This window comes from Lonchura striata, chromosome 3 (genome assembly GCF_046129695.1).
Source record: "Lonchura striata isolate bLonStr1 chromosome 3, bLonStr1.mat, whole genome shotgun sequence".
NCBI lineage: Eukaryota > Metazoa > Chordata > Aves > Passeriformes > Estrildidae > Lonchura > Lonchura striata.
In genome coordinates, this window is record NC_134605.1 from 17,953,941 (window position 1) to 17,979,837 (window position 25,897).

At 46.5% G+C, this 25,897-nt stretch overlaps 2 protein-coding genes across 8 annotated transcripts in view; one reads left to right on the forward strand and one right to left on the reverse strand.

The window, feature by feature from the left end:
- Positions 1 to 17,795, forward strand: part of COQ8A (coenzyme Q8A) — a 42,761-nt gene extending 24,966 nt beyond the window's left edge. For both annotated transcript variants that reach the window (XM_021537004.3, XM_077781917.1), the window contains 10 exons: positions 4,289 to 4,411; positions 8,006 to 8,091; positions 9,150 to 9,290; positions 10,381 to 10,462; positions 11,798 to 11,891; positions 12,673 to 12,814; positions 14,245 to 14,352; positions 15,067 to 15,132; positions 15,861 to 15,947; positions 16,443 to 17,795. In XM_021537004.3, coding sequence (XP_021392679.1) covers positions 4,289 to 4,411; positions 8,006 to 8,091; positions 9,150 to 9,290; positions 10,381 to 10,462; positions 11,798 to 11,891; positions 12,673 to 12,814; positions 14,245 to 14,352; positions 15,067 to 15,132; positions 15,861 to 15,947; positions 16,443 to 16,736 — 1,223 coding nt within the window. In that variant the 3' untranslated portion in view covers positions 16,737 to 17,795. The remainder of the gene's footprint in view (positions 1 to 4,288; positions 4,412 to 8,005; positions 8,092 to 9,149; positions 9,291 to 10,380; positions 10,463 to 11,797; positions 11,892 to 12,672; positions 12,815 to 14,244; positions 14,353 to 15,066; positions 15,133 to 15,860; positions 15,948 to 16,442) is intronic.
- A 2,859-nt stretch (positions 17,796 to 20,654) lies between these two features.
- The window catches only part of CDC42BPA (CDC42 binding protein kinase alpha), a 181,808-nt gene continuing 176,565 nt past the window's right edge, over positions 20,655 to 25,897 (reverse strand). For all 6 annotated transcript variants that reach the window (XM_031504271.2, XM_021537011.3, XM_021537006.3 and 3 more), the window contains one exon: positions 20,655 to 25,521. In XM_031504271.2, the coding sequence (XP_031360131.1) occupies positions 25,390 to 25,521 (132 nt within the window). In that variant the 3' untranslated portion in view covers positions 20,655 to 25,389. The remainder of the gene's footprint in view (positions 25,522 to 25,897) is intronic.

The window sequence follows — 25,897 nt, forward strand, 5'->3', positions numbered from 1 at the left end:
TGGCTTTTATTTTTAGGTGTTTGTTTGGCTTTTCCTGTTGCTTCCTCTCTTGCTGTCAAGTCTGCTTAGATAAGATCTTGGAGCAGTGGTTGTGCTGTAAAGGAGAGTAATATCAATAGTGGAACTGAGAATGGGCCAAGAGCAGCAAGTGTGGAGGTGAGGCAAAAGCAAATGACTTCCAGCCTTTGTACTCTTCTGGGGCTTCTCAGGCTAAAGACACAGGAAGGTTTCCAGGTGACTCAGCTCCAGCCTCTAGCTGTTGTCCTTGGATGTGTGTTTTCCACAGTATTTTAGAGTGGTGGGTAAGGCTCCATGAATGAGAGCTCTCCCCATGGGCTCTGCTCCTGCAGCAATGCACAGCAGAGGATAGGTACACAGTGGGAGTACAAGATTCCATTTTCTTACTGTTTTCTCTGACAGTACCAATCTGAGCTGTTCTTAGGGGAAATCTCGTCACATAAGTACCTTTACATTTCCTTAAAAAGACCTCTGCACCCCTTTCCTGATTTCAGCTTGAAGCATTTGTTCCCAAGTTTTGTGGCTGCGAGCACCATGAGTTTGGGCTGAGACCTCTCTTTTGAGAATGACATATTGTCCTGTTCCTGGGAAGCTGCTGGAGGATGTAATTTCTCTCCCCACTGCTGCAACATTAATAGTAACTTCTTGGCACTCCAGACTTAAACAAGTGGGATGTGAGTGTATGCCCAAAGGCATGCCTAAGAATTTCACACTCTCACTGGCATCCAGGAGTAATGAGGAAGAGCTTTCTCTTGGTTGCCTTCCTCTTGCCTAGTTAGTACAAACTAAAGTGTCTTTACACCCTTAAAATGGAGTTAGAAACACTGGTCCTTTAGTCCCAACCCCTTAGCCAGGCACTCCTGAGCTACACATGATCCTGATAGCACAGCTTGTACTTCTTCTTTCCATTGCTGTTATCAGAGGGACTGCAAATTCCTACTCTCCTGCACATTCTGTAGCAATTATGCTAGTGCTGATCTGTTTTTTCCTCTCAGCTTCCCCATTTTTGGTTAGTAGCCACAGGACCCTTCTCTCCCTATTTTGAATTGTCTCTTTTTTCATAAACAATTCATTTCTTAGGGACCTAGCCTAGAACAAATATGTCTGGTGCAAGAGTTGGTGAATTTCTTCCTTTTCTATCCAATCCTGATGTCCTGGACGTAAATTCATTCTGCTGCCATCTTTGAGTGGTTTGGCTCATCTTATCTTGTTAAAAAGAGGATGACTGACTTGATTTCCAGTTTGAATTTTTCTGCTAGGCTGATAACCTTCTTTGTCACTGGTAACCTTGATGGCAGCCTCAGTATTTAAAATGTGTATGTAAATACACACTTGTATGTCAATACAGTATAAGGCCCACACAGGGTGGGAATGGGAAAGTAGAATAAATTCCCAGGAATTAAAATGAGAGTGCCCAAATAAACATCTGCTGTTACAAGTATAGAGACTGGGTTCAAGGACAACTTTGTCACTTATTAATGATGTGTCCTGGGCAGTTCTTCAGGCAGTGCACAAATGCAGGCTGGACGGAGCCCTGACAGGCTGGCACTTGGCCTGGATTTGAACACAGTGGGATTTTCTTATGAAAGGCAACAATGCAATATTCTTGGGTTGTCAGTCTCAAGTGCTTAGGCCATGTTCTTGATATTCCTTTGCCCCAAAGTTTCTATGGCAGATGGTTGTAAAACAAATACAAAGACTAGTCACTAGTTCTCCATTTGACAGTGGCAAAGAAAAGGAGTGATGCAGCAGTGAGTTCCTCCCAGGTTTTGAAAGGATCGTGCTGCTTCTGAATTTGGAAGGGAAAAAAAAATAAAAGCAGGTCAAGCACTAGTGAGGGTGTCAACCTACTGCCTGTTCTGTGGAAGAACTCTCAAGCCCAGGCACTGTGGCTGCAGGAGCCTTAATTTCTGAGGTGTCCATGTTGCCACAGCTGGTATGTGACTTCTATTTGCCTTTTTTCCTTTCCCTGATGAAATAAGTGAAACTAGCTTTGTGATCTGAAGATGGGGAGGAAATAATGTGAGGCAACAAAAAGTGATGGCCATCTTTGGGTAAAATGTTAACTCAGTGAAAATTGTGCATTTTTTTCATGAACTTGTGGTGGGTTTTATCCCCACTCCCTTTCCACCCAGCCTTGGAAGCCTGTGGCTGTTTTCTCTCTGTTTGCCATTGACATAGTACTTCTTTTCACTCTTGCTTCCAGGTCACCTTCTTGTTCATGCATACTTGTAGCAAAGTACATAAGGAAGAGCTGCTCACCGCTGTTGGGCTGCCTGGTGATCAGGTATTGCCCCTAGAGTCTTCAATGAGGAGCCTACCAGGAAAAGAGGATTTGGGACTGCCTGTCTTTGGCTCTTTCTCTGATAAGAGTTAAAATTGTCAGGGTTCACTGGCTTCTGGATGTGGCTTTAATCATTAACTAACCCCTTTATTCTGCTGCTGACTCAAAGGAGGATGTTTTTGTGTGCAGTGCTGTGAGGGAAGATACAGCTTTGATTCAATACTTTCCCTTGGTCCTGTGTGTCTTCTCATACAGGGGTATGCTTCATCATTGCTAAGGACACAGTTTTCCTGACTGGACACTTGAGAGACAGCTTTTCAAGTGTGTAAAGCCAGATCCTTCTGCCCTGGGTAGCTTTACCTGTTCAGTCTCTTAAGTCTCCTTACATCCATTATCCAGAGAAAAACGTGCTCTGAGGCTTGTAATGTGATGGAAATGGTGAATTCTGGACCTGTCCTGCTTTTCCATATCTTGCTCTTAAGAGCAGGATGGCTGTCCTGTGTATTTCTGGTGTTTTCATTCCTCTTTTTCCTGTACATCCTTGACTTAGGACAGGAATTTGTAGAGAGAGATGTCCCACAGACCGTGCCATCTTGCTGCTATCCCACAAAACAGTTGAAAGAAAGAAGGGGGATGAAGGGCAGGAGAGCAGCCTGTACCTAACACATCTGTGCTCTGCCAGTGGAGAGTTCTGTGGAATCACTTCTGCAGGGAAGGTCTGTAGGCAATCCAGCTCCTTGCAGGGACTGAAGGGTGTCTGTCAGATCAGTAACATGCTTAGCACCTCAGCAAAATGGTACCAAGCTGTGGGAGCTACCAGAGTTTAGACAGCAGCTACCTCAGTCTGTCTCTGTTATTTCTCCTGTCCCCTGGCCAGTCTAAGTCCCTCTGTGTACCTTCCTGAGAATTACCAGGAGATGGAGAGGATCTCTGGCTGCTCTAGTCAGCACATGACACACCAGTAATTTCCATCTGCTGCCTGGGATCTCCATGGCTGTTTTCATCTGCTGTGCCTTTTCGGGTGCTGCTTATTGTTTATGGGGGCTTCAGCTGTTCTGTCCTCTGTTCATGTAAAGTATTCTGAAAACAATGTAGCTGCAAGATCAGCATGTGAGCTGTGAGCTCTGCAGCCTGGCTGCAAAACCTGACTTCCTCCTGCTTGGCTGGCTGTCAGCAGGAGCTGATCTGCAGCTCCAGCAGAAGAGGTGAGTGGGTGTCTGCCTACCCCCTCTGCCCTTGCTCTACTGGGCATTGCCCTGGAAGATAGTTCTGGCTTGCTTCTCCCAAAGGGACCACAAACTAGAATCAGAGTCTTCCTAAATTAAAAAACAAATTTAAGTGAAGTGCTTCTTATGCCACACACCCCCTGCTGCATACTTGGAACTGTGGCACTGGTGTGTACATGGCTGTGTGACCTCTCTGAGCCTGTCAGACATCAGGCTTTACACATGCTTGGGGACAGGAAAGTGTGTGTTTGAGTGTGTAGATTTTCGCCTTGTTCTGTGTAAGCTTTCACATTAAGAGGTTGGAAGAGGTCTGTTGGTCTGTGCCAGTGTGCTTCTGAGGCTTTTGAGGATTCCCCCTTGCTGTGGCTCACTCCTGCTGCCCTTCTGAGGCTATGGCTATGCTGCAGCCTGTGGTGTGAGACTCAAGGCACCTTTGCACAGTGTTTTAGGCTGTGCTGGCTGGCACAGTGAGTTCAAGCACCAATATCTATCTACCCAGGATCCCAGACAGTTTACAGAGCAGCACATTCTTGGAGGCTGTGGCTTGCTGCTCCTGGCCCTCAAGCCAACGATATCAAAGTTGTCTCAAGGCACATGTACAATTCAGCCTGTGCCCCTGGGCTGCAGTGAAGGCACTTGGTGTAGTCTTGGTTTGATTTCCCTAGGGAAGGGCAAATCTACTGAATGTAGTCTAACACAGTGGAGTGGGCTTGCCGAGATAAGGGTGTTCTTCATTCATACTCTCTCTCCTTGCCCTCAGGGAAAAAAGCAGTGATGGATTCTAGCCCGTTCCTGTCAGAAGCCAATGCGGAAAGGATCGTGAGGACCTTGTGCAAGGTCCGGGGAGCGGCACTGAAGCTGGGACAGATGCTAAGCATTCAAGGTAAGTGGCAGCACAGGTCCTCAGCTGTCCTTAGTGCTGCCAGGTGTGACACAGGGTCAACTGTCTGCAATCAGGCAGTGTCAAGTGAATGGGGAGACCAAACAAATGGCTTTCTCCTGTGAGAGCAGTGATGCAAACGTTTGAGTTCCATCTAATCTCAGTATGAAATAAATAGATGCATGTACTTAGACACCACCACTCTCTCAATGTCCTTATTATGTGTAACTGAAATTGGTTGACAGTAGGGTGACACTGTGAATTTTAATGTCTGTGTTACAAACAATTGTTAAGAAGCAGAGCTGTATTACACTCTAATCGCAGGTGTCCTGCTAGAAAGGAGGGTGGCAACAAGAATGTGATCCTGTTCTTTGTTCACCAAAAGTGGTCAAGGTTACATCCACAATACTCTCCCATTACAGCAACCTATTTGTGGTTTATGTGCTCTGTGGGCACTGAAGCTTTACTGGAAAGGCCAGTATAGCTGATAATCTTATCAGGTACAAAACACTTGTTTCCATCCTCAAAAGACTTCAAGCTGCTACTTAAGCCATTGAGCTCTGAGGCCAGTGACCACAGGTGAAGGCATGAGTGACATCAGTGCCTGCTCTAAACTGTTAGGTTACTCCTGGGAGATGGCAAGTGTGCTCAGTTCAAACCTGATCTGGACCTTTGCAATTTGCCTTCCTGCCCAGCCTGATAGGGAATGAAAGAACCAGCCAAAAATAGTTGTAAGACTTGTCTGGAAATAGCTTTCAATATGTTTCTGAAATTGAGTAAGTGTCTGAGTGTTTGAAGTAGTCACTTTGTTTGGCTTGTGCTTCTACTTGAATTTTTGTAGGTATTAGCTGATGAGACTGGATCTAGTAGAGTGTTAGATACTTTGGGCTTGCCGACAAAACAAGATCAGTTCACTGTCCCAGAGAGCCCTGATTGGCACTTCATTTGCTAATCAATTGGTTTAGGTGGTTGCCAGGCTGATGGCCACCTGGCAGAGCCTAGTGGGGAGGCATCAGCTGCTGTGTCAAAGGTTGCCACCCACATGCAGTTTTCTCACCCTCCAGAAACTGCCAGGTGCCACTGATGGCTCACAGTGCAGATCTAGGAGGAGTGCCTGTGCTCTTTGCTTTCCAGTGCCTCTGGTATGTGGGCTGAGCAAGCCATGCCTGGAAATGAGCTCTGCAGTTAAACTCATCTACCATAGGTGGGATTAATTTCAGATTCTTGGGACACCACTGAGTTGTGCCTGCTGTGTCCCCAAGGTTGGTCACAGCTGCGCTGGGCCTGGATGTGAGTGCAGAGGAGGGAGCTATGAAAGGCTGTCTCTGAGCAGCAAAAATGTTCTGGATTTTTACAACTTGTCTGCTGTCTCCTAATGTTACGGTGCTCTGGCTGGAGTGTCAAATATTTAGTGATTGACTTCACCCTGGTGTCAGGAACAGGCCTTCAGCAACGTGGGATCTCCATGTGGTTGTACCCAGCCTTCATTTGGACTCTTGCTGTAAGCGTGTGGACTCTGCTGTGCCTGACAAGAACACAGGTCCATAGTGAGCTTGATGGGGGACAGCTGTGGTGAAATAAATCAGACACCATCAGCAATGCAGAGTCTCTGTTTCTTGGGGTGGCTGTTTGGACAGGAGGGTTTCATGAAGGTCTTGCCATGGGCTTCTCTGGGGCCTGGTGAGTTTGAATAACTGCTTCTGTCAGCAGGTCTGGGTGCTAACTGGGGGCAGGAGCTCCCTGTAGCTGAGCACAAGTCACAAAGCAGTGTCCTTAAAACCCCTGATGTCTGTTGTGTCTCCCTGATGTGGGAGTCAGTGGATTTGTTAGGGACCCATGTTGCTAAAGGTCATGCACAGAAAAGATGCCAAAGGCCCCCAGTCATCCTGTGTTTTGGGAGATGTTGGAAATGCAGCTGCATTTGCCAGCTGAGAGTGCCCTAACTTGGCTCCTGCTTCGTGTTTTGTTCCAGTAAGGCCTCACCAGTTGACCACAAAGACGTAAAACCTTATTCATCAGCATGTTGTAAGCCTGGCAGAGTTGCATCCAAGGCAAGACGGATTTTTGACATTGCTGCTGAGTTTCTGTACAGTCAGCCTGGACTTGCAGGTTTCTTGGCTAGTTGATGTTGTGCTCATGAACAAAGGGTGGGGGTGGTCAAACACACCAGCTAAGGATGGATGCCTTCCCAGATTAGGGGTTGAAACCCCCTGAGAGGTTTATGGATGTCAGCAGTGAGCAGAATGAAGGTAGTTGATCCTGAATGCCTGTGGCAGATGCTGATGCTTTGACACAAACAGCTTCTGGGAGCAGGAGTCGCTCTTAGAGCTATTCTCCTTTTGCCCAGTCACCCTTAGCAGTGCAGGTGACATGTTGCAGCATGATGGTTAATACCTTCACATAGCCCTGAGAATATTTTTCAGCATGTTCAGAGGCTGGGCAGTGATACACCATCAGTGACAGAGCAGGTGTTTCTTTCAGTGTTCGCAGTGCACACGCAAATGCAATGTCTCACCTTCTTGCGGGTTTGTAACGTCACAGCAGGAGCTCTACTCACTGTTCCTACAAAGCCTGCTCCTCTTAAAAACTCCTGTTGGTTCCACAGTGGGGTTGTGTTAGTACTTTTAAATGCTGCTATGGCTTCAGTGGGAATTTGTAAACAATGCTGAGTGTTAATGTCACATCTCTGCATTATTTATCTTCTTTTCTCCATTCCTTTCCACCCTTCTTCCCAGGACAGTCCTCTTAAGGTCACTGTTTGTTTCTTGTTTCGTGGGACAGACATAAGGTGGTTCGTACATGTGTATTTAAAGAGGAACAATAATTTTGTGTTTGAATGTCACAATCGCATGTGCAGGTTCAGTTCTCAGGATCAAGGCTTGTAGCCTGGATTTTTCCAGTGTTGGGAGAGGAGCAGAAAAATCTGATTTCCTCTATAATCATTTATGAAATGAAATATTTGCCAGCAATGGTAGTTTTTCTGAGTTGTAGAAGCCTTTGCTCAAGCAGAGGACTAATCTTTCAAGATGCCCCAGCCCCTTCTCTTATAAGTGTAAATATTTGCTTGCTAAATACTTCTAGCTTAAAAGTTTGGGGTCAGCTGTGTTCTCTTCTGCTCACTTGTAGTTGCTCTGCATTTGGGCAGTTGTTTACAGTAGCAGATGCTGAATCCTGGTTTCTCCAAGAGTTCATTACTTGTGTAAGTGATGTTTTACCATTGCATAGCATTCTAGAGAAGCTGCTGCCCCTTAAAATGAACTGGATTAAATCACATTGGGAACCTCAGAGTGCTGAGATGGCTGTCCAGGGCTCCCTTCTGTGATCTGTGTTTCCACGAGGCAGTGGCCTCTCCTAGACGTGGATGTTTTACTGCTGCCAGCCAGAAGATGGGCAGGTGTGTGACAGAGGCAGAGTTCTCTGCTCTTGGGTCTGTGCAGCCTGTCACCACACCAAAAAAACTAAAGGATTACTTCTAAAACCTTCACTGGGGTGTGCCTGGGGCAGGACAGCCTGACTTGTCTGAATGCAGGAGCACATTTCTTTCTGTGTTGAAGACTGCAATGCCTGCACTGACTGCTGTGTGCTTTCCTTTGGCAGATGATGCCTTCATCAACCCCCATCTCCAGAGGATTTTTGAGCGTGTGCGTCAGAGTGCCGACTTCATGCCAATAAAGCAGATGATGGTGAGGAATATTCCTGAGTGCTTATCGCGGAAAGGGACAATGGACAGAAAAATGCCACCTCCCTCAGTAAGGGAGGTGGATGGGGATTTTATAGAATATTTCAGTAATGTTACATATTTTCAGTTGGGGGTAGCATGTGATTCCTTTTCTCAATTATGTGCTGTCTTTCTCTCAAAAAAATTGAAATTTGGTTCTAGACCGAGGGGGAAAAAATTTGGGAGTTTTTCATGTCCTGCGGTTAATGTTGACATGGAGTGGGATGCTGCCACAAATATGGCTATAGGGTCTTGTTGAGTGTAGCTTCTTCTTCTGTTTCCTCTTCTCTTTCTTGTGGGTCTTAAGGCGGTGTCTAGATATGTCTACATCCCATTTTAAAAACAGACTTACAAGCCTCAGTCTGCTGGAAAATTAACAGCAGCTTTGTCCCTACCATTTTAGTTAACTTTCCATCAAGAAAATCCAGATTGAAGCGAATGAAGTGTGCTTTCCCTAGTGTGTATGTTCTCTGTAAATTAACGTGTAAAGGGCGATGCCAAAGGAACTGCCAGCACTACCTACCTTCTGAAAGACACTAAGCAGAGCTAGAACTTAAATATGACAGTCTGGCAGGGTAGCAAAAAAGATGTTAAAGCAGGCTGTGATGTTTAATTGTCAATATTGCCTTAAAGAGAGTTGTGCCTGGATTGCTTCTCTTCAGCTTAGCAGCATGATGAAAGAGGAGAAATAGCTCACTCATTTTCCGTGCTCATTTTCTGGAAGACAACGAGTGGCACCTAAAAGGGGATGTTTGTATGCCAAGGCAGCGGTGTTTGTGTTCAAGATTTCTGTCTTTTAGGGCAGAGCCCCACAGAGATCTGATAAGCACCTGTTCAGTGCTGGGGCAGCATTGCTGGCTGCACCACTCCTTGCCTAGATGCGCAATGACAAGGCACAGAGGATGATCTAGAAAGCAGGTTATAGGTACTTGGAACTCAGTCACCTTAGAGGAGCGTGATTTCCAAGACTGACAATCTTAAATCTTTGCTTCCCATACCCTGATCCCTTCTATTTATTTGTAGAAAACTCTGAACAATGATCTTGGCCCCAACTGGAGGGATAAACTGGAGTCCTTTGAAGAACGTCCCTTTGCTGCTGCCTCAATTGGTCAGGTTCATCTGGCACGCTTGAAAAATGGGAAAGAAGTTGCCATGAAAATCCAGGTGGGCTTTACAGAGCAGCCATGTGTTGTTTGTGCTCACAGCAGGGCAGGGGAGCTACATCCGTACTGCTAGACAAATAAGAAACATTTTAATGGAAGTGAAGATGTGATGTCTTACCTAGTGCAAGCTGAGTAGAAAAGACAGGAAAGGCTTTGCAGCTTGAGCCAGTCTGAGTCCAGATGAGCAGGAGACATCCTATAGATATTTCAGTGTAGTATGGGATAATTGTGCTGAGGGACTGCTTGCACTTTTAGGGCTGTATGGGAGGGTCCCACCTGCTCCATCCTTTCTGGGATGTGCATATGCCCCAGCCCCCTTTCTGGGTGTCAGCAACCTCAGGTGGCCATTTCCAACAAAACTACATTCTAGAGCTAGAGCCCTTGTACATCATGGTTTATAATCCCAAGGAGTGAGGTCCCTTGCTGACTGAGCAGTATTCCAGGTAAAGCTGGTCAGCTCATTGCTGGGTTTTTGTAGTATGGGGAGACTTTAGAAATAGTACCAATGGGTGCTAATGTATTCTCAAGCCATTTGTGTCCCAAGTGCTCTCTGAAGTCAGGCCAAGGTAACAGCAGTAGAAACTCATCCCTCTGGCATCAGCACATATTTTCTTCAGCCTTGCAGGCTCCTTCCCTTCTTGACAGACAGTGAGAACAGGATGAAGTGCCTTTGCCAGGACTGGGCTGGGACCTCACCACTTGCCCTACTGCTGGGAATGACACACTGGGGCTTTCAGGGGTGTGTGCTTTCAGCTGTGGGATGGAAATGACTGACTGCCGTGGCTGTTGTGAGATTTGTGTGTCTGAGAACCTGTCACGTGTTGGAAGAATTCCCATCAGAGGATGTGAACAAAGCCATTCTGATTGCAAGGAGCTGCATGTTAGCCTGTCTGTCCCCTGGTTTAGATGCTGGGCTTTGAGTAAGCTTTTAGAGGAGGAGGGATGTATGGCTCAGGAATATCCTGACTCACTGCCAGGCTGTAGGTGGCTGTGATGTGGGGGCAGTGGATGCTTAGCCAGGTGTTTTTATCATGCCCTGTACAACCAGGCCATCTAATCTTAACACTGCTCTCTGCCATTCTGTCCCACAGTACCCCGGAGTCGCCCAGAGCATCAACAGTGATGTCAACAACCTGATGGCTGTCCTGAGCATGAGCAATATTCTCCCTGAAGGTAAGAACACTGAGACCCTGGCAGGGCTTGTGTTCTCACTGGTGCAGGTCGAGTTCTGCCAACCCTTTTCAAGCAGCACATTCCATGTGTCCCTCTGAAGTTTGGTCTGCCCAGGAGCAGATTTCCTGCAGAAAGCAGGAGGGAGCAGATGTGGGCAGAGGGTGCAGGGCCAGCTTGGGGTCCATGCTCTGTTCCCCTGTTTGGCTGCAGAACTGCTGCTGCCTTTGCTGGGGCACATGCCTGCTCCAGTGGCCACTTGGTGGGGTGGGAAGTGCACCTGTGTGTTTCCTGGCCATGTGTATGCACACACCTGCCAGAGTAACCTGCACTTGTCTTTTGTGTGTTCTCTATAGAGACAGACCCATAGGGATTCTTGGCATAAAGTGCCTGGGAATACTCACTTTTGATAGCTTTCTAGGCTTGGAGTATGGATAGTGTTCAGGTGAGGTAGTCTTGCTTTGTCCTGTTACTTTCTGGTACATTTGGCAGAACTCATTCTTCTTCCATGTTCCCTTGCAGCTCTCCATGCCTGCCATTCTGTGCTCTTCGTAGACATTCTCTGTTCTTTCCAATCAGAGCTGTGGAGAACTGTCTTAGAACTTGCCCAGTGTCCCAGCACATGGATAAGTCCCTTCTCCCACAGGGAATGCAGGATTTACTACTCCTTTTTCCAAATACCTGCCTGCAGCAGCTGTAAATATTAGTGGGACTGTACAAATGCTGCTCAAAAAACAGGCTGGGTGCTGACAGAATCTGTAACTGTTCTCTCAGGTGGCTGGGCAGGGCCCTGCAGAGGTTGCTGCAGCCCCAGCTGTGTCTGGCCCAAGAAGTAGATTGGTTTCCCAACTTTAAGACTAAGAAGACTGGGCTTGGCATCTCAGGCCCTGGCTACGTGCTGCTGCTGCAGTGCACTGTATTAGTCATGCTGACTGTTTCTACCTGGCAGTGCCTGCTGCCACTTGGAGGCAGATATAGAGCTGTTTTTGGCCAGTGTTTTGGTGCTTGTCTTTGGTGCTTGTGTCCCTGCACAGCCATGCCAATAGCAGGAATGGACATCTTGGGCTGTGGGGTGGGAGCTGGGAGAGGACTGAGCTCTGTTGCACAGAGCAGTAGTGTGGATGTACCTTGACTTAGGAGCAGCTGTGTAGCCTGGGCCTAGGATTACTGCACAACCTACTTCTAGTTGGAACTACACCGTGGCTCTCTGGGGCATCCTGTACTCCTCAGCTCAGCTGACTGGATAGCAGGCTGCTCCTCAGCTGCAGCCCTGGAAAGCTTAGCCTAAGGAGATCCTTTTTTCTAAGCCTGCTCTCTCCTGTGCTGTTTGACTTTCAGGTTTGTTCCCAGAACACTTGATTGAAGTTGTGAGCAGAGAGCTGGCCCTGGAATGTGACTACCTGAGAGAAGCTGCCTGTGCAAGGAAATTCCAGTATGTTCCCACTATTGCCTTCAGCCCCTTCTGTGTGTGTGTGAGAGGCAGGAGAGGTTGCTTACCTTCAGGGATGGTGGGGAGCTGACTGCTGTGCCCTGCCATGTGGCACAGGGGAAGGGTGCATTGTTGTGGGCTGAGCTGTCCCCCAAATCACCTCGTCTCAGCTGGGCATGGCTTAAAATGTGGTCACCTCCTCCTGTGCAAGGTTGTCTGTTCTGCCCATGTGAAGGTGCTGCAGTAACTCGTGAAGCTGGGTTGCAGTGCTCTTCTGTGTGCTCTTGTCTCAGCCTGTTGTCAGCCTCTCCCATCCTTCAGCCTAGGAGGTTTTCAGTTCATCTCTCTTAAAGCACTTACCCCAGTGCTGCCTGCTCCCTTGGCTTGCCATAGCATACAGATGGTGGCTGGATGCTCTTCCTGTCCTGCTACAGAACTGCCCCTGTGGCACTGCTCCCCTTGGCAAAGTAATTCTTCCATGCATGCAGTCTGGCCCTAAAGCCAAGTGGGGTGAGCAACAGAGCCCAGTGGCCCTTGATGCACCGGCCTGGAGCCTTCTTAATATCACTGCTCTGGCAGGAGATGTGACCTCAGGAGCTGGCAGCAGCTGTAAGTCACTGGCAGGGTTTCTGCTGACTTAATCCCTGCTGAAATTGCTGAGGAAAACATTCTGGCAGCCCCAACCAGGGTCTGGGGACAGGCTGTGAAGGGCTGTGTGAAGTGTTGTTGATGGGTCTGTCTCTTCTCAGGGCTCCTAAACCTTCTCTCCTTTTTCCATCCCTAGGGAGCTGCTGAAAGACCACCCCTTCTTTTATGTACCCAGAGTAATAGATGAGCTGTGCAGCAAGCATGTGCTGACCACAGAGCTGGTGTCTGGCTTTCCCTTGGATCAAGCTGAAGGGCTGAGCCAGGAGATTCGAAATGAGGTAAATTGGGGAGGTTGTGTTTCTGCCCTTTCTCAGAGCCCTGTGCTCAGCCTGCCTGTGACTGCCAGACTGGGGGATGCCTTGTGGCACAGCAGGGCTGGAGTCAGGGACTGTCTGGAGCCTCTAGGAAGACTTGTTGAGGGAAGGTGCAGTGACACTGGAGTCTCTCTACACTTGCTTGGGCCTTGCAGGCACCAGCATTCAGCAGGGAGGGGTTGGAGGGCTTGAGTGGCAAGGGCAGCTGAAGGGGAGGTAGCCTCACTGTGTGATGCCATTTCTGATGGCCTTAGGTTTGGGGGGACTGTCAGCAAGGGAAAAGGGGTCTTGTGCAGCTGCTCTTCTGGACAGGATTGCAGAATCATCCCAGTGCAAGCAGTTGGGTGTCATTCCTGCAGGACTGACCTGTGCTGCACAGGGCTGCTGGTAAACAAAAAGCAGGGATGTGGGGATAGGTGGGTGTTGGTGCTGAATATAGCCAGGGTTTGGAGTGCTGTGGTGGGACAAGCAGCTGTTCTAGTGGCAGAAATAACTGTCCTGGTATTTGGATGTGTGTGTGTTTCTTCGTGTGAGCTGTCACTGTTAGCAGGTCACTGGGGAAGAGGACAGATTTGGTTCCTCTAGTTAAACAGATTCCAGTGTCACATTAGATTTGAAGCTGTGCCAGAGCTGGCTGGCTATTCTTAGGGACTGTCCCCAGCAATGAGCTGCTCTATTAGCTGCTCTAGGACTCATTTTAAAAGGCTGTGAGCTGGGCTGTTGCTGCAGGAACAATCCTTCTTTCTGGTAAGCCAGTGGCCTGGCTGACCCTCTGCCTTCTGACCCAAATGGGAGTGTCCTGTAGCAAGGTTGGGCTTGCATTGGGTGCTCTCTTCCTTTCACCTTGGATACGATGTTTACTCAGCTTTGCAGACGCTGGAGAGGGGCAGAGTGAGGCTGGAAATTCTGCTGAACAGGCTCCAGCTTAGCAATTGTCACAGAAAAGCTCTGCTGGAGTGTGTATTTCAGCGGGGGGGGGGTCTTCAGAGACTGCTACCCTTGCTTCTGTTGATCCTGAGGTGTGGCTCTGCTGCTCCTCCCTCAAGCTGGGTCAGTGCTGAACCCACAAGAGTGCATGCTGGGTCTATGTACCATGCAAGATTCCCATTCTTGCAGCCACCTAGTGTGTAGTCAATGCTAGAAAGTTAAAAGGCAGGACCAGAATGCAGTTGGATGAGCAGTGGACCATCTGTGTCATCTGCTAAGGATGTCCCATGGCAGGTGTGGGCTGAGAGATACTCCTTCAGCTCTGCAGGAGTTGGGCAGCTTAGAGAAGATGGGTCCTGCTGATGTGGTGATGTGTTCCCTGTTTGCTGATGCCTGCTCTAAGTTACAGGTGTGAGTAGGGCTCACTGTTCTCCTGACTTGTTTCTTGTCTCTCCTTGTTTTTCAAGATCTGTCACAACATCCTGGTGCTGTGCCTGCGGGAAGTGTTTGAGTTCCGGTACATGCAGACTGACCCCAACTGGTCAAACTTCTTCTATGACCCACAGCTGCACAAGGTAAGCCTGAGCAGCCACTGTCCTGCCTATACAAGCTTTTGATTATTCCTCACTCCCACTCCCCACTTAATGAGCCCTGACTGAAATTCTCTCAGATTCCTGTCCTTGAGGCATGGGCAGGTAGCACAGGGAAACCTCCCTTTGGCACTTGCCCTCACTAGGGCTTGGTAGGAAAGCAGGGCTGCTGTAACCCTGGCCCTTGAGCAGTCACAGCTACTTCCTTAATCCCAGGATGTTTTGAAAAGGGTCAGTGGGAAGCTGCAGCAGGCAGTGCTCTACCAGGACACACCTGAGCCCAGGACTCTTCAGTTAAATGCTCTTGTACTGTGCTGAAGATAAGGGCAGCAATTCCTGCTCATTGGTTTGGCTGTTTGTCTATGCTCCATAAGGCAGATGGAATTGCTTTTTATTCCTGAGGTCTGTGCTGAAAAGTGCTGGGAGAAGGTTCAGTGCTGCTCTGTCCCTAAACATGGAGCCTGAGTGGAGCTGCCAGCAGAGCAGGTGTGGCAGTGTGGGACTGGGCATTGGCCATTCCTCCTCAGCCCTGTACTGGTGCAGCTGTTGGGGCTGCAGACTGGGAATAAAGGACTTGGGGGCAATTGGGATGCAGCTGGGAAAGCCAGCTGAGCTTCCTGAAGAAAACAGGAGCATTCTTAACATCAGGTTCTACCAGAATGGGTGACTGTAAATATAAACCCTTTTCTCCATTTCCAGGTGGCCCTGCTGGACTTTGGAGCAACCCGAGGGTTTGATGAGAAGTTCACAGATGTCTACATAGAGGTGAGATCTTGCACTGTGTCCTAGAGAGCTGCACTTGATTTTGCAAATACTCTTATCTGTTATCCCTTTGTACTGGAATACACTTCGGGTGTGGAGGGAAGCAGGGCTGGAGGCAAGAGAGCTGTCTCTGTTCATGTTTCATCCCTTGCCATGGCTGTCTGCATATGTGCTGCAAGCTGCTGGCTCTCTGAGGTGGGATGTTCACAAAAGTGAACTGCAGTGATACTTGCTGGGGGCCTTGGGCAGCAGGGTGTATCAGATCACTCACACTTCTGTGATTTTTATATGAGGATATGCGGGAATTGCTTGTTCCCCATCTCTTCTTGAGATTTCCAGCTTTTCCACAGACAGATAAATTGATGTGAAGCTGAACGTGCTTCCTTTGTGATCACCATGTTCTGCACGTGGTAACTGAGCTGCCAGGGCCAGCAGCTGCCACCCAAAGCTGCTTACAGCTGGCTCTGCTATTTCTTTGGGGGAGGGGCTGACTATTTGTGAAGCTTTTTTGGCTGTCCCTTATGTTCTCTGGGCCATGTGTAGCCCTGTTGGGAAGAGGTGGATCTTTCAGCCAGTAGCCCTTAATGTGCCCAGAATGCAGGCCCCTGAAGAGAGGGCAGAGGCAAGGAAGTGAGCAGGTGGGTGGTGTTGATGTGTGTTCCTGTGGCCTGTGCAGCAGTCCTGTTGTTCAGTCCTCTCTTTGCTCTCCTGAAAGTATTCTTCCTTCTCAGGTAATCAAGGCAGCTGCTGACATGGACAGAGAGAAAGTACTGAAGAAATCCATTGAGATGAAATTCCTCACTGGCTATGAAATCAAGGTATGGAGCAGAAGTGTCTGATTTTGCTGTTGGCCACAGATAAGGTGATTGCAGATCTGTGAAATTCCCCAAATTTCTTGATGTGGTAAAAGTGTCTGTCCAAAAGCCCTTTTGATAAGCATGAGGGAGGAGGATAAAAAAGGTTGTGGCTTTTGTTGGCTTTTGTTCTCATTTCCTTTTGGGAGCAGGAAAAGTAATGAGGATACAGCTAGCCCCAAAACCACTGTCCTTCTTTCTCTCCCTGAGGAAGACCCTGCAGCTTATGACAATTCCTGAAGTTTCATGATTGGGAAGATGGTCTTCTGGAAGGTTTAGTTGCTCAAAACTGTATGAACTAAATGTTCCTCAGTCTTGCTGGGGGCTAGAGGTTCCCTTTGTCATGGACAGGGCTATTTCTTCTGAGCTGTTGCTGTTAGCACTAGCATTTCTTTTTGTCCTTGGTAGTTGTCATGGTTAATGGTGTTACTTATCCCTCTTCTCTTTCCTTTTGGACAGGAAATGGAAGATGCCCACTTAAATGCTGTCCTCATCCTGGGAGAGGCTTTTGCATCTGAGGAGCCTTTTGATTTTGGCAACCAAAGCACCACTGTAAAGATCCATGGTTTAATCCCAATCATGCTGAAGCATCGGCTCATCCCCCCGCCAGAGGAGACCTACTCTCTTCATCGGAAGATGAGTGGCTCTTTCCTGATCTGCACCAAACTGAAGGCCAAAATTCCCTGCAAAAACATGTTCCAAGAGGTATATAGCAAATACTGGAGCAGGAGGGGCAAGAAGCCAGAGGAGTAGTAAGAACGAACTTGTTGTGAGGGCCTGGTTCGGCTGAGTCTTGCAGAGAGCGTTCTAAGCCTCCCCTGCGTTGCTCCCCAGCTCTCCATCCTCTTGAGATGCAGCAGCCCCATGTCCTGGAAGCCAAGTGTGCATTCCACGAGGACAAAGCTGCTCTTTCCTGCTCTGTCTGTCCTGCCTGGACTGCCAGCACAGCCCACAGCTTGCAGGAAACTCTGAGTGCTTCTGTGCTGCTTCAAGGCACCAGCTGACTACCTTGAATGCATTTGTAACATTGTGATGATGGCTGCATATTGAGACGGTTTTGTAACAAGCAGGGGAAGGAGGATGAGAGCAGAATTTAATATTGAAACCTATTTGTAATTGTCCACAAATTGTTTTTTAAAAACCTTCCCTCTTTCAAGCTGAGGTGGAATTCAAGTAGTTTTCATACTGTGAATTTAGAGATTGAAATACCAAGGTGTTCCCTACCACAGACACATCCAGCACCTCCCCCATGTGTTTGTAAGTCAAGTGGTGGCAGTCTGAGAACCCTTCTGGATTCTACTGATACTGGTTTTATGCAAGGGGCGTGTAAGTAGAAGTTTTATGCTTTCTGCCTATTTTTGGCTTGCAAGCTAAACATAGGAAATATTTTAAAAGTCCAAGAATTGAATGCCAGTCTCTTAAACACACACACGTGCACACTCTCACAACCCATCTCAGTTCTGGGAGTCAAACATGTAATCAGCAGAGCTATATCTGAGCACAAATAGTGGGATTCAGCACTGTCTGGTAGGTATCAGCTTTCCTGAGGGCAAGTTAGATAAGCTACAACTCTGACACCCACTGCTTGCTGGACTCCTGATTAAGACCCTCTGTGTGTAAGGCAGAACTTGCAGCAAGGCAAACAATGTCCTGCTTCTGAGCAGCTCCAGCTGAAATGTCACACAGTTCAAATCAGACGCACAGTTTTAAACTCTTGGAGTCAAGCTAGGAAATTGACTTTTGTAGGTTTTTGTACAAAGCCTGTACCTGTATGACTTCCTGATGTCAATAAACAAGTGCTTGTGTGGTGGGCCTGCTGCCTGTGGCTGTGTCATCTTCTGGTGTGTCATCTCAAGTGAGCAGTGTCCTGTTCTGGGGGATAAACAGCAGCTCAGCAGACGCTGAAGCCTGTTCATGAAAATTCTTGGTAATTTACTTTGTTTTTAATCTTCCTTGGTTTAATCATTGTTAGCAGTCTCCTGAACACAAGTCTCTTTGCCTTTCCTGCACTTGTGAAGGAGAGGCTGTTGGAGTTGAGGCTTACCTGGTGCTCATAAGGCTGGTGCTCTTATCTGGTAAGTGCCAGGCATTTATTTACCATCAGGCTCAGCTGGTTCTACTCAGTAACAGAGGCCGGGAATGCTCAGGTTGCCTAATCTTACACTTCAGCATGTGTGAAATCCTGACAGCTGACACTTCAGAGGGAGCAAACAGGTAAGTGAATAAATGGTCTCTGTCCGGAGGGACCTCTGAGAAATAGGAAAACGGGTTATGGTATTATCTTTATTCCAAAGCCATCAACTTATAAGCCACTTCATTTAAGACTTTGTTGAACAAGATGCAGCAGTGCAGTTCAGTTCAAAATACCAGTCAGATTATTGTTAACCTTTTGAGAAGAGTTACCTCTGCTGTTCAGTGAAGTAATAGTTTTGCATCAAACAGTTTATCAGTACATGAAGTTACAGTAACTTTCCTTGTTTTGAGTTCTGGTAGACATTGTTTAGTTTTTCTCCTTTGGATCTAGACCTTGTAGCTGTAAAAACAGCAGAGTTGTTTGAGCTGTTAAATGCTTATATTAAAGTTTAAAAAACAAACTATAAAAAGCTGACAAGGGAATTAGATGAGTTTCAGAGCACATTTTCTGAAACTGAAGATTCAAGGCCAGCACGTTCAGAGAACTTGCAAAAGCAGCAGAGTAAGCTGGAGCATTGCAGTTCACTTTTCCACTTGTCCATGTGAGCCCAGATCTTGTGTATATCATGCTGGGGCAAGTGTGTTCAACTCCTGACAAATATTCCCCTTCCCAAGAGTGTTTAGGAATGACATCCAGCTGAACAGTGGAGTTGTTTTGCATTTGCAAAAGGGCAGCAACTCGCAGAAGCTGAGAAGTTACTTTATTAGGAGAGATAATTAGAGCTCTCAGTCACTAATTCTCCCAACCTTTTGGTATGCTCTGAAAGCATTAATAATGGCTGTAGCTTTGTCCAGAGAGATTGGTGACAGGAGGAATTGCATGTCAGAGGAACAGCCGCGAAGAAAACTGAGCTAGAAACTCTGGCTTGAAGTCAGAGAAGTTGTGACATTGTACAGTGGGCAGGAACACTTGATCTGTGCCAGCCACTGCATTTGCTTCAACTGTGCTGCAGGGTTGAGGATGTGGCTGTTTCTATGCTGCAGGAAGCTTCTATGGTCTAGAAAAATCTCTTCTGAAAACATTTCTTCTTTGCGCAGGGCAAGCTGCAGATTAAAGCTGCCTCTCTAATGACAGTGATTTTCCATTCTAAAGCATCGAGACTGAGGCTACCTCTGGTAGCAGTGATTTTCCTACCTTCTTTCGTTAGTCAACCTGGCTGCTGCATCAAAACAGAAAGTGAATGCTGAGGAGCAGAACAGGAGGTGAACATGCAGTTCAGTTTCTGCTTTTCTAATACCCAAATCCCTGACACTACAAGGTCTTTTCCCAAGACATTCACAGCTGTGATGTGCAACTGGACCCCTGGGAAATCAGAAATAAAGCACTGATTGAAAAGTCAGAGCACAGGAACCAGGGTCTGTCCCAGAGCTACAGCAGCTGCCTCAACGGGATGAGCCATGGGCTTAAATCCACGTGAACGGGAGTGAAGGGCTGAGAAAGTAAACATTTTGACCAAAACAGAGGGGCAGGAGTAAGGCAGCCTAAGGCCTTAGAAGAAGTGGGAATCACAGTGCCTGGTCCTGGCAGGATTTTGAAATGGAAGAATGCCCAGGCTGGCACTGCTGGCAGTGAGGGATGAGTGACAGCCCAGTCCTATATTTCTGCTGCAGGGGGGTCACTGAAGCAGGTGCCAAAGCCAGGACTTACTCAAAATCACTGAGGTTGGAAAAGACCTCAAAGATCATCAAAACCAACCCTGAATCCAGCATTGCCTTGTTCACCATTAAAACATGACCTTAAGTGCCATATCCACACATCCTTTGAACACTTCCAGGGATGGTGACTCCACCACTTCCCTGAGCAACCTGTTCCCGTATTTCACATGCTTTCCTGTGAAGAAATTTCTCCAAGTATCTAATCTAAACTTCCCCAGGCCCAATGAGGCCATTTCCAACATTGCACCAACAGGGGAATGAATGGAGAGGAAGATGTACCAACACTCTGTGGTACGGGAGAAATTCCAGGCTTGTGAGGAATGGGTGGATGACAGGAAAGGGTCAGGGCACATGCAAAACTGCACAGGTATTCTGAGATGTACTTAAAGGTGCACCAAGGCCAGTGTGATGGTGGTAGCTCAGAACTAACTAACAATCCAGCTTCTAACACTAAGAGAGCTGAAATATTTGATATATAACTACAAATGAAGGAGGAACACAAAAAACACTGACTACAACTGTAACTACTTATTTCTTAGCTTATCACAGCTGACCCAAGAAAAAGGTCAGGAAAACTTTAGTTCAATATAACAAAGTATTCAGGGACTTTGATTTTGTATTTTTAAAAGGATCTGGTTATTTTTTCTGAAAGCTGTTAAAGGGAAATAGATTTTCTCACATACTCCTTTTCTTCCCACTGTGCACTTGTGCAAATGTGTTAAAACCAGCATGTTGTATCTTCAAGAGCACCATCATTCCCCTTTCCATTTCTTCCTCAAAGCTTAATGGGGGAAGGTGGGAAAAGAAGACAGAACATCTACATTTCTAACAGTTCCCTGTTTTATTGCAATACATCAAAGTCGGTTAATATTAAGTGTGTTACCAACATAAAATATTGGTGGTAAGTCATTTTTACATTTTTGACTGTTCCACCTTAAATATTTCTGTGCAAAAGAATCTACATCATTGTTCTGTAGCAGAGAATCTCTTACAATGTCCCCTACAACACTGAGGGCATTAAACAAAAGAGTGAGAAGAGGCAAAAAGCAGAATCTTTCCCCCACACGCACACTTGTCAGCTTTTATACTCTAAAACAAAAAAGTGATTACATCTATGCCATGCAAAACTGTACAATAATATTACAATGAAAAACCTAAAAAACATATTTTAAAAATAAATGATATGAAACTGTCATACATAAAAAGGCAGGTATAGCAACACTGGTTTGTTTGTGGATTTCTTCCCTGTAGATGACTGTCTCAAATGGAGAATGAAAATAGGTTGCACTGAGCTGCGGCTGGAATGAGAGGAGTTGGAATTCAGACTGGAAAGCCTGCAGCAGAGCGGCCTCTGGGGGTGCTTATCAAATAAACTGTGAACACAAAGTGCACAGAAGGGTGCTAACACTTCGTGTTAGTGCAGAAATTGTCCCATTTCCTCCATGGAACTTGTTTAACAAAAGAACCCACAGCAGGAATTGCTATGTGCCACTTTGATTCTCAGACTAAGGCTCAGGAGCTGTGGGTACTTGCACTTCAGTAAGTTTTACCCTTAACGCATTCATTTAAAATTAAACAGCATTCATAAAATGGAAAACTTTTTTCCACCCAAGAGTATGTTTGTCCTGTCATTCAGGGTCTGGCCATGCAGTACAACACGGGGCCAGAATCTGTTTCAGTGTTGATGATCCAACTGTTCTGTTTGGAAGGGCTGACACACTGTGAACCAGTTGGGCGCACATAAACTACATTTCTATAAATAAAACTATGCTTTTTGGACTTTTTTGGTATGGCAAGACCCTTAACTTCCCTCTGCCATATACCTGAGAATAACACACCTGGGTTGTAACTTGTCAGAATCAAATCAAAGAGAGAACATTCCTGACTCAATTTTGGAACTCATTTAAATGGGCAAAATGCATATTCATAAAAAGCCACAGCAATTAATGGAGGGGGAAAAGAAGCAACTACTTCACCACAGTCTCAGGAATGTTTTTTTGAAAATACCAGCTGTCTTCTACAGGCCAAAGGCAAGAGAGAAGAGAGTACTGTAACCCTGCTTTTGGGTTTATGAAATGTGGGAGGAAGCCACATACCTGTGTGTGCACACGTGCAGGGGAAAACTATTTACCAAACCTATTCCATCCTGTAACCTGGAATCCTTAGTAGCTGCCTGAATCTGTTCAGATCCTTGTTGCCATGTTGCCAAAAAAGAGAAAAAAAAGGCAAAACCCCAACAACTCATCTGTTCAAGCACTGTCAAAAATGCAAACAAACACCTTCAGTCTCAGCCAAAAGGAAATAAAACCAGCTAGCTACACATCCTATGTACAGAGAACGTGTGCCACGGTCAGGAATTTAGGGGGAGATTTTAAGCTCCCAGAACAAAATGCAGCCCTCGACCTGTGAAGTTGAAGCAGTGCTACAGTGCAAAGGAGCAAACATTAAACCTCAGGAGACAACTGCCTTGGAGATACCAGTCAAGAGTCTTACAGTTCAAATGACCAAGTTACTTTTCCTAGCCCAATGAGTCTTTAGAAAGCTCAGCTGCAGTATGCATACCAACAAAAAGAGATGAGTGTGGTTTCAAACTGAGTCTGTAACCAAATGGTCCCCAAATATATAAAACTATTTAAGTCCTAGGACAATTTTTCTCTTTTCAAATAAGTGATGTGGTCATTTGCTTTTCAACTGAGAGAACAGTTGCTGTTTCTCTTCTGAAGAGACATGTATAAAAATGCACAGGACCAAACTAATGATTAAATAAATCCTAGAGAAGACTGCTGAGGCTTGGACATTGTAGTGCACAAACAGCGTGGGCCTGTGGAGCTCTCATCCTCTGAGCTTAGTGTTGGAACACAGCTGACCTGTGCTCTGCCTGAAAATGCCAGGGGTTGGTATCAATAGACTGCAGGCACTGGAACAGAGCAAACACAGGGGTTTACTCAATTTGATTGTTTGCTGTGTGGTGGCTCTTCAGGTTCCTTTTTCAGATAGAGCTTTAGCACAGCTGTGAAAAAATAAAGTCCATGGAAAATGATCCTGTGACCCTCTCTCAGGGGACTGCCATGCAGGCTGCTCTGTCTTTAATGACTACTGTTTAAATGCTTTCTCTCAACATCAAAGTAAGATTATTATTTAAATACAACATACAGTAAATACAAAACTAGTCTGCAAAGGCTTTGAAAAGTGTGTGGACATGCTTCACCAAAACAAGGGAATTGTGGGGAAAAAGCAGTGGCTATACTTGAAGCAATATGCAGCCTTTAAAAATAAGCTGATGTGGAATTTCAATAATGCCAGTAACGCCCTGCCTATCTGTCCCTCAGAAATACACAAACTTTTCTGGGAGGAATTACTTTCAGATGCTTTGCTCTTTGCTAAAGCTTTTAATTTCAAATGCCAGACTTGCAAAAATAGTAGGTTTGAAGTGAAAACTAACAACACAACCAGCTTGCTACTCTGAAATACCCAAACAGGAGAGAGACAGGCTTTTGATATGATGGCTTCTAAAATAATTGCTTGAATTCCTGTCCCAAAATAACACTGAATGAGTTTAAACTTGGATAAGCCTCTTGATTCAGAGTGAAAGAGAAATCTTACCTAGGAGACCCAGCATGATTAAATGGATTAGATGATCTGTGTCTTATTCCCTATGTCACATTTAGATCATACCTGGAAATTACTGTACATGGTTTGAACTTACCTACAACTTCTATTAGGGAAGGCAGAAACTGCAAAACTCCAAACACCTCTGTGTGGGTGAAACTCTACATAACTGCTGACTGCAAGAATACAGAATGGTTTAATGAGAGCCATAACAAGTTTCCGAAACCCACAAACCCCAATATTCTAAATACAAAAAGCCCTTATGTGTTTGAGTATGGTCATAGTATGAAGACAGCAACAACACTACTGGGAAGAGAGGCTCATCCCGAATGAAAAGCACAATCTGCCTTGCTAACTAAAGAGAAGAGACATCTTCCTCTTACCATACATCTGTGTATCAGTTTTTCATTTATTCTGTCGACTGGGTGACCACTTCAGCTTTTTATTTATTTTTCCAGCTTCAGCGGGCTCTGCCTTCCACTGCAATACTTTCTGCCCTCCAACCTGCCCTGCTTTTGGAACCAAACAGCAGGTGAGCACATAGAAACAACTGCACATTGCACAAACTCACAGCACAGGTAGGGGGCAGAGGAAAACCAACCTTGCCAGTGCAGCAGTTGTGGGTCACCAGGCATTCTCTGACTACCACAGTGTGAACAGTGTGAGGTCAGTCTTCAAGGTTCTTTGTTGCTACAGTGACAGCAAAGCCAGCCAAGGCCAGCTTTGGGCTAAGGGCACTCGTTTGGCTGATGTGTATTAGCAACCAGTATTTGGTAATGACAGTAAGAGTTTGCTGTTTAGGGATAGTCAAAGAGATGTGGAAGACTGTTCCCTTCTGAGCTAAACCTGCTCAAAGGCTGACCCAGGGAAACAGTTTTCCTGCTGAATCCAGCTGCATTGAACTCCCTTGCTGCCTGAAGGACCTCTCCTGTAGCTGCTGCAAGGCTCCAGCTCACAGGTGGCACACACAGAACCAGGGCAGCCGCCGGGCTGACCAGCACCCATGGCTGCTGGGGCAGGGCCTTGCTGAAAACTGCTGTGGTTTCTGAAGAGGATGGGGACTATGAGGAAAACAGGAATTACAGCTTCAGTTCTGCTACGGCCAGAAGGAGAGAAGTGTTGTGAGAGCACTGCAGGGGCTGTCCCGGCAGTGAGCAATGAGCGCTGCGCACACGGAATCTCTGTCCTGCGGGAGGTTTTAGCCAGGCCTCCGAGTCTGTAAATCACCGAGCATGAAAACAGGGACAACACAAATCTTAAATTAAAGGCTTTCTTAAATAAGCATCCATCTTCTGCTGCATACACAATGCTTTTTTTTCTTTGAATATATACATACGTATTTTACTCTAACATCTGCGTTATTTATTTAAACTCTGTACTGTAGTAAAATATGCATCATTTTAATCAATAAGGATTTGCTGGCAACAATCAGATTGACATTCAAACGTGGTGGCTGAAAGCTTTTATGTGCCTCTGACATACTGATCATTCCCCATGGAGGGGAAAGGGTCTCTGTGCTACTTTTGTACAGTACAATGAGCTATTGTATGAAAACAAAATCCCTCTGAATTTTCTCTTGTTGATACTGGTCTGGTCTACTTATGCTACCTTTTGGGAAGTGGAAGGGGAGTGGGATAAATACGTCTTTAAAAATGAAGCAGCTGTAACCACAAAAATGAAACCAATACTAATACAAATCTACAGCATCTGATATTTACCAACACCCTAGCTTTGCTCATTTGCTGCTGTCAGATCTGGGGAGGTGAGGCAATGCCGAACGGTGCTGAAGGCGACCAGCTTTCACCTTCCTCTGTACCCCACTCCCAGATCCTTTTCCGAAGGGGAATGGGGAGGGTTAGGAGGATGACGGTGAGAACTGGAGCAAGTGAAGGGGACAGCCATGGGGACAGCAAGCTGATGTGATGCCAAATCTGAATGCTGAAGCAGTTCATGAGTCCCAACTCACGTGGTCAGAGCTCTCCAGGGAGAGGCTCTTGGTCTTGTGAGGAGAAACTGGGCTGGGAGGGCTGCTGAGGTTGGAGCTGTTCGATGCTGTTGAGTGTCTTGGAGAGTCAGAGTCCTGCAGCCCAGAGACACACAAGAACACTAGTAAGTAACATGATAGCAAGTTTGAAAGTGGCTCAGCAACAGTGGCTGGATTCAAAGGCCTCTGCAGATCTTGCTTGCGTCCAAAAATACTGAGGGATCTTTTTTGCTCACAATTTCCAAGGAGACCTGAGATTAAGTGGTCAGGTCACTCTGCTTTCTGCAGGCATAAGTGATACCGACATAAGGACACAGCACCAGTGGGATTCTGGAAGTCCATGTGTTGTCAAGGGCTGCTTGGCCAGCAGAGTGTGCAGCTTCAGGCTGCCTGTGAAACTACAAAAGCTCCTGCCTTTTCACAGATTATGCTCTTGCACTAAAATGAGAAATCTTTGTGGCTTCATCACAGC